Source organism: Lepidochelys kempii, chromosome 2, assembly GCF_965140285.1.
Source record: "Lepidochelys kempii isolate rLepKem1 chromosome 2, rLepKem1.hap1, whole genome shotgun sequence".
Taxonomy (NCBI): Eukaryota; Metazoa; Chordata; order Testudines; family Cheloniidae; genus Lepidochelys; species Lepidochelys kempii.
In genome coordinates this window covers 230,587,880-230,600,394 of record NC_136381.1, presented here as the reverse complement: position 1 = coordinate 230,600,394, position 12,515 = coordinate 230,587,880, and the positions used below count along the sequence as shown (strand labels likewise).

Sequence of the window (12,515 nt, the reverse complement as noted above, 5' to 3'; positions counted from 1 at the left end):
TCAAATATTTATTGTTATAGTTAGTGCTCTGATGGAAGCTAATGCAATGTGAACTTTTAGAGGTCAGAACAAGCACCCCACAATTATATAGTAGATATAACATCAAGGGATGTTAACATTTCGTTGCATCTTAGCAATGAGCAGACCAGAGTCAAGATAAACCCTTTATTAGGAACAGAAAATATGTACAGAAATCAGGTCACAAACTTTCTGCTGCTCTGTGTAGCTACTTTCTTTGTTTCTGCTCCAAGCAGGAACAGTGTCATGGGAAAGCCAAGACTGCATTTAGAGAATACAGGAAGCGTGTCCTCTCTACTTTTCCTGGAGGACTTATCAATAGCACAAACTGTCACCACAAGATTGCAAGTTCAACTCCAGCCCGTATCAGTAATAGTAGTAACATTTTTACCATCTACCAGCGGCTCAGTGGTCTATGGAGAGGAAGCCAGTGGTCTCGGTCCACTTCCCAGTATACAGATGCTATCACTCTCAAAACAAGCACGACAACTGACACTTTTGTTAGCATGCTTAATAGAGTCACACCATGGGCAGCATCATTACAAGAGGAAATCGAGAGACAATTCTGCTACACAGCCAATACATTTGGCTTATATCTATATCTCTCCCACAGTCAGGAAGGAACCCAGCTATTTTTATATATGGACTCCACATATGTGGCTAAACACAGTGCTGTCTCAGGTAGAAAAGAAAACAAAAAAATGTCTGAAGTGTCCCAAAATCTGCCTTCTGCTTATCTCCTAGCTCTCTTCCATTGAAGTGCTCTTCCCCTTCCTCTCGCTGAGAGAATCCAAGACCCAGATAAATTTATCAGGTCCCTCTGACTGTTTATAAATGTTAGGTCATCCACATGAATGAAAAGAAACAATAGGATATGACTTGAGTGACCAGTTATACAGCACAAGTTTCAAATCACAAATACACTTGCAATGAACTGTTCATGAACAATCCATAGGCTAAACATCTGTTTGCAGTAAACAGCTGAACAATTGCCAACAGTGAAAAATTCTGTAATTGTGGTAGGTATTTCACAGACAATTTGTGAGTGGATCCAGAGATATCCAATTTCACAAAATTAATTGCTTATGGTTAATTGTTCAGCCAGCTCCACTCATGACCTTACACTATATAACAAGACTCCTTCCCAAGCCCCATTGCCTGAGGTGCTCTCTGGCTCTCCCACATAATGTCTCATCTAACCTCAATTGTAAGTTCCTTGGGGCAGGGACTGTGTCTTATTTATCTGTAAAATGTCTGTCTCTCTCTCTCTCTCACACACACACACACAAATAGCAACAAGCTTCCCCACTCCCGACTGTTCTGTAAACGGAGTTGTCGTCTCCATTGCTGTCAAGCCAGCATCTTTTTTATGAGCACTAAATTTACATGGAAAAAACGTAATAGTTTAGTTGCTTGCACTGAATACATTCAATTTATATAGCTGCTCAGGGCAGTTTAATACAGAGTAATAGCCCTTTCTTATTTGAGTACATTGTCCCATGATTAAAAAGCTCTGTTGTGATGCTATTATTCTTTAGCTTTTAGATATAACTAAGCCTGCCATGAATACCACCTTTTTTGATACCCAAGAACATCAATTTACAGTCCACTATGGCTTTGGGGCATTTTAGAAAAAATCTGTCAAGACTTGCAAGAAAGCCTATTTTGGATGAAAAAAAATCAAATCAATTGTTTTGTTACAAAGGAGTTAATACAGCTCAAAGAAGTTGTTAGGCCAGAGCATTCCCACCCATAGGATTGAAATAGGCTCAGATGTAAACCCTAGATCCAAACAGTATGCAATAACATGGTGAGTTCAAAACTGGATCTGAATACGAATTCTGCAGCTCAGGCCTGTCTTTAATTAAAATGTACCACACAAATAAACATCATATTTAATTCTAGTACTGAAGAACCAGGAAGCAAACATGAAGGCAATCAACATAATGCAGTTCTTTGCAAAAACAATCATCTGAATGAATTTTCGCGAATTATGTCAAAGAACCAAATATCATTTTAACAATTTCAAGATGCTGCCTCATCTGTTTTATTTAGAGCATCCTAGACCAGAGGTGGGCAAACTACGGCCCGCGGGACCGTCCTGCCTGGACCCTGAGCTCCCAGCCAGGGAGACTAGCCCCCGGCCCCTCCCAGACTGTCCCTCCTCCCCTGCAGCCACATGGCTTCTGCCCGCCCACCTCTCAGGCTTTTCAATAAGCCTGTCCAGCTGCTCTGAGTGGCATGGTAAGGGGGCAGGGGTGGGGGGTTGGATAAGGGGCAGGAGGTCCTGGGGGGAGTCAGGGGACGGTTGGATGGGGCGGAAGTTCGGGGCGGGGGCAGTCAGGAGACAGGGAGCGGGGGGGTGTTGGATGGGGGGTGGGGTCCCAAGGAGTCTGGGGGTCCCTTGGGGGGGACAGGGAGCAGGGGGGGTGGATTGGGGTGGGGCCCTGGGGGGGCAGTTAGGGATGGGGGTTCCGGGAGGGGGCGGTCAGGGGACAAGGAGTGGGGTAAGGGGTTAGATGGGTCGGAGGCCTGTCAGGGAGCGGGGGTGTGGATAGGGGTCAGAGCAGTCAGGGGACTGGGAGCAGGGAGGGTTGGATAGGGGGTGGGGTCCCGGGTGGGCAGTTAGGGGCAGGGGTCCTGGGAGGAGGCGGTCAGGGGACAAAGAGCTGGGGGGGGTTGGATGGGTTGGGGGTTCTGAGGGGGACGGGAAGTGGGAGGGGGCAGATAGGGGGCGGGGGCCAAGCTGTTTGCAGAGGCACAGCCTTCCCTACCCAGCCCTCCATACTGTTTCACTAACCCGATGTGGCCCTCGGGCCAAAAAGTTTGCCCACCCCTGTCCTGGGCAATTAACACATAAAGTGAGTCCTGTTTAGTGTGATGTCTTTATGGGATTAAGGTTTGCAATGTTATTGGTACTGAATTTAAGAGAGCTGCTACTGACATGGAGGAAAAAAAGAATTTCAAATATTATTTCTTCTGAAAGGCAATGTGAGGAAATTATGCAAGGCAGACAAGAGGAGGCACAGTGTGCCTTAAAGAATGAAGGCATGGTTACCTGTAACTGTTGTGGTTTTCTCAGAGTCTTAGCTTTATTATGGTAACACTGTCATGATGCTACAAATGAGGCTGAGATGAGGCTTTCGTTCTAAACCCCTACATCCTAACCTGTCTGAAATGATTCTAGTTGTATTCTGTCATCAAGGCAGAATAAACACAGCCCACAGTTTTCCCAGCACCACACAGTGGTGTTTCTCTTGGCTCTGGCTACAGTCAGCTGACGCTCTACTGATAGAACACAACAAGGAAAAAGGGCCCTCAGCACTGGGCCAAAAAAAGGAAGAGCACCCTCACGGTGGAAAGAAGGCAGGCCAGAGGAGCAAGGGCTCAGTAAATCTAGCTGATTTCACGAGTGGGAGTAGCTTGTACCTAGTGATCTTTCAGTGTCTCTCAAGTTTATAAAGGCCTTCTAAAGACTTGGGACCTTTTGGACAAGTCCTGTAGAAATTACCAAGTTTGAAATCCGTAGGGTTCAATAACAACTAAATAGGGATCTATGGAAATTCCTCCAGAATCCTATAAAGCACATCATCCCTCTAAAGGGTTTTTGAATCATCCTATAGAAATCTATAGAAGATATAATGTTCCTCACTTGGTTATCTCTCCAAATGATCCACTTCTGAAATCTAGCTTGGCAATTTGGAATTATTTTTTTAAAATGTACTCAGTTATTCATTACTTGTTTTTATCATAGTTAAAAATGAAAGGGCATTTCCTTTTCAACTCCTCTTTTCAGAGACTCTTTTGAAACAATTACCAATTAACATTTGAGGTAATAAAAATGAGAAAGTTTCTCAGCACAGAAGTGAGCTTTTTAAATGTTTGAAGAAGCTTCAGCCTTTTTTTAAAAAAAGACAGTCATTCAATGTAAGTGCATTAGGATGATTAAATAAATACATTTTATCTTGTACTTTTTATTTTAAATAAAAAACTAAGGTTTTTAACTTGCACTAAAGTCAGGAAATTTAGAGTGAAGCTGCCTTATTTTAACTGTGACTATACATTGCAGTTGGCTTTTTCCTTACAGGATCACAAAACACCAGGCAATCTGACATACTATTGTATTTGAGTAGTAATAGACTTGAGTATAATACACTGAATAGAAGTTTTCTGCAAAACTGTGTGCACCATTTTATGTTTAAATTGCATCTTTTTCTACAACATAGGGTCACATTTTCAAGACAACACCCTAGCTTCTAGTTCTACTGCTCAAAATTATGCAGATACCTTTTTGCATGCTTAAACACAGTACAGTATCTGTGTTTAATTGCCCTATTACACGAGCAAATCTGATAACTACAGGCTCAAATACACGCTTTCATAATTTTGCATGGGTGCAGTTGGAGGCTGTACTTTTTACAGCTGGGTCCTAGCTACATATATGTAGTATTTAATAAGCTTCCCTAGAAAGAACATCAAGGCCGTGAAAAACATACACAATTCAAATTTTTTATTGTACAGTAAAGATATGAAAATGAGGGACACATCCGCATTATTAGTTTGCTAAATAATATGCGATGTCAGAAAGTCTTAAAAAACATACAAAACTTACATTTCAGCGGACAAAATCCATATTTTTTGTCTGCATCAAAGTCGTCAGTTGTCCCACACCAGAGCCAGCCATCAGACCTGCCATCATCTGTACACTCAGCATACCATTTTCTATCAAACTTGAATGGGAATACGCAGGGTGCTCCATTGGCATTTCCTAGCAAGGTAAACATACCTAAGGAGATCGAATAATAAAAAAATATGAAATATGGAACCTATGTCTGCCCAAGTTTGTGGTTATAATATGGTAGACAGAACATCGTGCCACAGGATGTAATCTGTGCAAGCAATGCGTTGCCAATAATACCACATTCTATTTCCTTATTCTCAAACTTCCTGTCTCCTTTTCTATGATGAAATTCAGTTTGAGTTCTTAGTGTCAGTAAAAAACTAAAAATTTTCATTGAACAGAATTAACCAAGCATTCCTATTTTAAAATTTCAGAGTACAGTATTAATAAGTATACAAAAAGTCAGTAGGGCTGAGGTATTACTACCAGTTAAGAATATCATTACTGAACTTCTGTAACACAAAGTACATTTGTTCTATGAACCAATTCAGTTATTGACTACAGTAGTTGGGGAGAATACATGTAATGATGAATTGGAAGGGTCTATACATAACAATGGCCCAAATTCTGTTATTCTTAGTTAAAATTCCCATTCATTTCTAAAGGAGTTTTGCCTGGTAAGGACTGCAGGATTTGGCTTACTAAACTAAATGAATAGCATAGGGCTGGTGGGTGTGTGATTTGCATGCAGCCCTGTGTTGGGGGAGGTACAGAGCAGCATTATCCATGGGGGAGTCCTGGGACAGACTGTTTGTCAGGAAGTATAATCTGTCCCAGAGCATCCTGGTATACACTTGAGATACCAATGGTCAAGTGCACAGGGATGGTGGGGCCATGACCCCAGCTCCTTCCTGCCTGCTTTCAAGCAACGTGCTCCCTTGGGCTTTAATTCTGCCCCTGGGCTAGGGAGTGCTACTGTGATTAGCCAGCCCTGGGACAAACAGTGAAAGGGCAGCTAATCTTACATGCCTCCTTCCTGTGTGTTCGTCTGAAATTGATCAGAGTCTGACCCATAATCATTCATGTGTTAAAAAAAAATCCTAAAGAAGCAGCCACAATTATTTTATATATTTATATCAACAAAAACATTGTACAATTAAATTCATTAAAATATCCAGTTTATTTACATATTCCACAAATGTCCGCTCTGGGAACTGCCTCAAGTAATGAGCCAGTAATTTTCAGTGTCCGGGAGCTAAACAGATGAACAGTTACACAAACTCCAAGATAAACAGAGTATATGTCTATATTTATTCCCAAAGAGGGAATTCCTACATAACAGTGATTGAGTTTGCATTCTCAGAGTTTCTGTACACGCTCCTACACACGTACAAACAACAGCAGCATTAAATACTATATTTGTAAAGTTATATTCTTGTCTTGTGTAATTAGTGCTACTATTTGGCAGAATTGCTTTTTAGAACGTGAGTTCACCAATAGAGCCCAATTCTGTAATAAATGACCCTTCTCAAAACTCCAGTTGATTTCATTGGGAGTTCTGCTCACTGAACAGTTACAAGACTAAGAAAATTAATAGGCATCAAAATGCTCTAATAAGTACACTAAGAAATTAGTTTAGAATGAAGAGATTAATTTTCAGAACATTACCTTCATAGAATCGGGAGCACAAATCATCTCTGGTTCCATAGATCTTCCACTTACTCCATACTCCTGATCCCTTGTAGAGCATAATATTCTTTTCCTGTTTGTTGCCATAGTTGAAAAATAAATCTTCACCTTGGATTGCAAAAAGGGTCTCATTTCTGCATTCCCATTTTTGGAGTTCACTTGCCTTATCACACGGATACAAAGTGATTGGAACCCAGTCTTTCTTTGACGGCACTCCTAAGCATAACTTCAGTGCTACGCTCATCAGCTGGTGATCAGAGACCCACCTGAATTTTTGAGACTCATTGTCCTGGTTGCAATTCGCAGTTGTAACTGAACTAGAACTCAGAACTTGTACACAGCGCTTGTGGTCTTCATTATATATTAAAAATAGTTTGGTATCTGTAAAACAAAAAAACCACAACAATAATATTGCATGGGGATGATTTTAGGTAGACGTAAAGGTTTTTTGACAAGCAAGGGCCTTTTGATGTTTGACTTTGGGTTAAGATCTATCTACTGTTCAGTTAAACTAGGAATGATTCTCTAGTGCCCTGCACCTTAAGAAATCATTTCCCCTATTCCACGTGTGCGCAAAATGCTACTAATTCTGATTTTACACATTTTGCCTATGTGTAAATGACAATACAAAAGGTGGAAGGCAGTGGAGAGTCAGACCCTGAGATCTAAATCAGCAGTCAAACTGGAAGGGCGGGAAAAAAAAAAAAGAAAAAAAGCTGTGACCACAGGAGTCATTAAAAGCCATTCACCATGCACCATAGATTGTGCAGCTCTTCAAAATATGATTGTGCGCAATCTCTGGGCTCCCTGAGATTGCTCCCATTCAGTGAGGTTTGAAAGTACTCATGGACTCCTTGGCCCTGGCTTCCCCTTAGAATCATAGAATATCAGGGTTGGAAGGGACCTCAGGAGGTCATCTAGTCCAACCCCCTCCTCAAAGCAGGACCAATCCCCAACTAAATCATCCCAGCCAGGGCTTTCTCAAGCCTGACCTTAAAAATATCTAAGGAAGGAGATTCCACCACCTCCCTAGGTAACGCATTCCAGTGTTTCACCACCCTCCTAGTGAAAAAGTTTTTCCTAATATCCAACCTAAACCTCCCCCACTGCAACTTGAGACCATTACTCCTTGTTCTGTCATCAGCTACCACTGAGAACAGTCTAGATCCATCCTCTTTGGAACCCCCTTTCAGGTAGTTGAAAACAGCTATCAAATCCCCCCTCAGGGGGTGGGGGGGAGTCTGATGCCCTGACAATCTATGCTAAGGTCCCTGGGCTTCCTTCTTTAATGGGAGTGGTTGTACCTGCCAAATATCAGCCACTCATGGTGCCCAAATGATATATCACTCAAGTAAATTGTGCAGATCTGTGATCCCCACATCCTCCTTTCCCACATGCTTTCACACGGAATGAAATAGCTAACAGTGTTGACGTTTTAACTATCACCACAGAGTACTGTCATTAACACCTGCCTGAACTATTGTTCCAGAATTTCTTACAATTTAAAAAAAAATGGCTGGAAATTGGTGAAAAAATGTTAACTTCACAGTTTTCTGGGTAATATCACTCTTCTGTTTTTCTTCAACGTTCAAAAAAATCCCTTATATTCTGAAACATAGATACAATTTTTCATTTTCAACCCATTGTAGCTCAAAAAGTAGTTAAAGGACTTCTATTTGCGTTGAATGCTGATAACTATCCACGCTAGCTAGAAAGCCAGTCATGTGTACGTGGTGGGCATGAGATTGACAGCAGCAGCACTCGACTTGTCCTGTACTTCTGACCTGCTCCAGAAGGAGAGATGGCCGCTTGGTAACTTGGGCCATGCAGGTAACTGAGCTGCTACCACTCTTCCAGAGTGGGCCTGGAGGTGGAAAAAGAGGAGGAAACAGTGTGAGGAGATGGCACCCTCGCCTCCTGCCCCTCTTCCTCTTCTGAGCTGGCTCCCTGCTCCAGAAGGAGAGATGGCAATTACCAGATAGGGAGCTGGGTCCAGCAAGTTCCAGCACTTCCAAAATTTGGGTGAAGATTGGTTAAAATAACAAATAACGGCTTTTGTAAAACCTGGGAAATTTTCAGTAGAAAGCAGTAAAAACAGAAAACAAAGAGCCTTATGCATAGGTTCACACTCAGTTCGCATTTTCAAGGTTTCCTCCACAACCATAACAGTTAGAGATTTCCTTCTCCTTTCCTCTCCCACCCCGTGCTTTACGTTATATCTAAATCTATCATGGAGACCCGTAGACTATATCCAGCTGGGCACACAGCTCAAGAGTTTGTCACCCGTGATCCATTTAACATGAATTTTAAAATTGGTATTGCCCTGTTTAACAGTTCAGTCTGATGGTTAATGACATAATTCAAAGCTGGTACAGTACTTAAAATGCCCTTTCAGATATGCAGTAAGAAAGACTCATTATTTTTTATGACTTAAGGCATTCAGAATAATTGGTAATTATTGAATAAAATAATTGTAAATAAAATTAATTACATAAGTTGCGAATACTTTGGGGGGTGCCAGGTTAGCTCCAAAATATATTGTATTGTATTTTTTGTTGAGACTCCAAGGTGTAAGTAATTATACTCTTCGGAGGAAGGATAACCCGGAGATGAATAACCTGCTGTTTCAATAAAAAGCTGACCTGGACTTATCTCATCCATTCTTTGGTTTCCTTCTCTTGTCCTCTGGCTTCCAACTCATTAGGAAGCCGCATAAAACTGATGAGCACTGGAGACAAACTCCTGCCTTTTGCCAATTCGTTATACTTGCAGACAATACAAGGAAATGTATAAGTATCATCACTAGTGATACATTTTTTTATTATGCTTTTGTACTAGCAGTTAACCCAAAGTTACTGTAAACTGGTATATGCAATGTTTACAATTGAAACACCCCTTTTCTTTTCCTGAATCCTTATTTGAAGTCACTAGTCATTCCTCTGGAATGGTGTTTGAAACATGAAGGGACATATGAATCTTTAGCGCATCAGGCACGTAAATATCTTGCAATGCCGGCTACAACAGTGCCATGTGAATGCCTGTTCTCACTTTCAGGGGACATTGTAAACAAGAAGTGGGCAGCATTATCTCCCGCAAATTGTAACCAAACTTGTACGTCTGAGCGACTGGCTAAAGTAGGATTGAGTGAACATGCAGGCTCTAAAATTTTACATTGTTTTATTTTTGAATGCAGGCTTTTTGGTATATAATTCCACATTTGTAAGTTCAACTCTCATGATAAAGAGATTGCACTTTAGTACTTGTATTAGGTGAACTGAAAAATACTATCTCTTTTGTTTTTTTACAGTGCAAATACTTGTAATCAAAATAAATATAAAGTGAGCACCGTACACTTTGTATTCTGTGTTGTAATTGAAATCAATATATTTGAAAATGTAGAAAACATCCAAAAATATTTAAATAAACGATATTCTATTATTGTTTAACAGTGTGATTAATCGCGATTAATTTTTTTAATCTACTATTTAAATAAGGCTGTACTATAGTAGTTCTCAGACTGGACAGGCCCAAGCAGCCAATGGGTCAGTGAAGACTTTGTAGGAGAGTTAAGGGAGTGGATGCAACTTGCCTAGATTTTCAGTGTTAAAGATTGTAGTAGGAAGAGAGCCTAAGACATAAGCCTTTGTATCAGAGGCCTGGTATGAGGCAGGACCTGCTCACAGAACCTGGCAAGAACAGATATTGCAGAAATACACATTCCTAAGGAGTGCTAGTGACAGAGTACTCATGCAAACACATCCCGATATCAAGTGGTACCAAAACATCCCAGTATCAAGGATGGTATAAAAACATTCCCCAAGGATAACAGGAACACAAGGACCCCTCCTAAAAGATAAGGTCAGAATGACAGTAAACAATAGAGATGTACATGTACGAGGTGATGGGTGATAACTAGCCATGTCAGGGAGCAGTAACTAACTTGTTTTTATCAGGGTATAAAGATGCATCTCAGAGGGAGTACCTTTGTCTGGCCTAGAGAGGAACGGAAAGTCACACCGTTCACTGAGCTGGTCCATTGTTACTAGCTTACATGTATTAGTGGTCAGGTAGAGTCTGCAGGATACTAGTACTGTGCTTTGTTGACAATAAACCTGGCTGGGTGCCTTCATCCCTTAACAGATTGTGTGGTCATTGGGCGGTTCGCTCAAGGTCTGCCATGCCAGCTGTCTGCGCAGGGCTGGGCCAGCACACAGGGGGAACAGCCATATGCAGCCAAATGTCTATCAGCATCTAACCACAAATTTACACAAAACTGTGATCATTCACAGAGTAGTGGGAGGCTTACACAAAATAGGGTTCCTCAGCTTTTGAAAGTTGGAGGACCTCTGGTCCTCTGTTGTTACCTCTGAATCCCCTTTGTGCGTGTGTTTTGAGTTGTGCTGCTAATAAACCTGCAGATATTTATAGAAATAGGTTTAAAAAAACAAAAACAGCACCAAACTCCCCCCCCCCCGCAATCCAGCTGCTGAAAAATGTCCAGCCAGCTAAGTAAGAGATCACCACATATCCCTACAGCACATTATTTAGGCATGAATCCCCTCTGTGGTGTGATTCAGGGATTAGTCTAGATTCTACCACTGGACAAAGTCGGATAAGCAACTTGGGGCACTTAGAGCCCGATTCTGACCTTTTTGATCCAGTATAAATCAGCAGTAACACCACAGACATCAGTAAAGTTACATTGGTTTTATACTGGTGTAACGGATATCAGAATTAGGCCCATAGTGTTTAGTGTCACATCCCACAGAGGTCACAGATCTAGTCAAAGTGGCGGCTTGTTAGTGGAAATCAGAATTGTGCTTTGCTGGTGAGAGGCTCCGACAGACACGTAGCTGCTTGATCTATCTGAAGCCATTCAAATTCTTAGCTTGGCACAGACTGGAAAAGAAGGGACTCTGCTTCTGTACCAATGAGAGAATGGGATAGAAAGAACAACTCTAGCGGTAGGCAGATAAAGGAAACATTTCAGCCAATGCATAGGGTGTGAGAGAGGAGCTTCTTCAGTGAAGAACAGGTCAGAGAACAGAGGAAATAGGTGCCTTGAAGTTGTGACTCTATCTGCTGGGCTAAAAGTTACATGATGCTAGGCTCAAACCTCTCAGAAATCCAGAGGCATTTCCTCCTTGGTCCCTCAGTGCTGTGGGGAAAGGTAAGGGAGTGCAGCTAGAGCTCCAAGAGAGAAAGGAGAAGGGGGGCAGATGATCAAGAGGGAGAACAGGAGAAGCAGCTGAGGGAGGAGCTTGTAGAGACAGCAGAACTTGGGCGGGGGGGCGCGGCAGAGATAATGGAGAAGGGCATAGAAGAGCGGTCTCCAGAACTCCAAAATAAGATCTTGTTTTATTGCTTTAGAAGTAGCAAAGCAGTGGCAGCAGAGCTGTGTACATGACTTGCAACTCATGGCTCCTCTGAATAGGAAGGGGCATATTATACAGTCCACACTCTGACAGGGTCACAACTGCTTCTAACTGTTCCCCCAGAAGGAGCCTTTTCAAGAGTCTCTGTCTCTGCCCCTCCCCCAGCTCTGCTCCCGCTCATCACTGCTGTGTGTGTAAATCCTGTAAATCCTTCACCTGACAGAGGATTCCACAGATCACAGTGAGAGGGGCAAACATTTCTACCACATTAGTTTAAAATGTGTACATCAAGGCTGATAACAAATCGAGAATGATCAGACTCTGCAACACAAAGTTTGTCTTAAAGCATGAGAACAGATGCACTTTCACACCAACATCCACATTCACAGCACAGACAGAACAGACTTACCAAGCAGCTGAAAGGCACTCTGAATGAGAGAGAGAAAAACCAGGAGCAGGGAGAGAGTCATCACAAATGTTTGATTATTTTCTTCCCCACCACAAAAATAAAAGGTGAAGAACTGTAATTGGTTTCTATCATGAGGATATTTCTGAAGCAAGCCAGGTAGCAGGTCCTCAGCACTTGTGAAGGGCTGATGGATCAGGGGAAATCTCTGTGCTCTAAATGATAAGGAAATATCCTGTCACATGGGGTGTTTTGAAATAACAGGAATTCACAGTTCAAACTTTGCTTTCCTAAGCTAATTTCTCTGCTGAGGGAAGAGTCTCCAACAGAAAGGTAGGTGATAAAGTGATGACAGATGAGGGCAGTTTTTCAGGGACTTTGTTAGTGATTTTCCAAGGAAATCAGC

At 41.9% G+C, this 12,515-nt stretch overlaps 1 protein-coding gene across 1 annotated transcript in view; it reads right to left on the bottom strand.

Moving 5' to 3' along the window:
• The window catches only part of LOC140907675 (macrophage mannose receptor 1), a 96,511-nt gene extending 84,238 nt beyond the window's left edge, over positions 1 to 12,273 (bottom strand). The window contains exons 1-3 of the mRNA XM_073334148.1: positions 12,113 to 12,273; positions 6,308 to 6,709; positions 4,631 to 4,804 (exon numbers count right to left, since the gene is read on the bottom strand). Of these exons, the coding sequence (XP_073190249.1) occupies positions 4,631 to 4,804; positions 6,308 to 6,709; positions 12,113 to 12,173 (637 nt within the window). The 5' untranslated portion in view covers positions 12,174 to 12,273. The remainder of the gene's footprint in view (positions 1 to 4,630; positions 4,805 to 6,307; positions 6,710 to 12,112) is intronic.
• Positions 12,274 to 12,515: the final 242 nt, after the last annotated feature.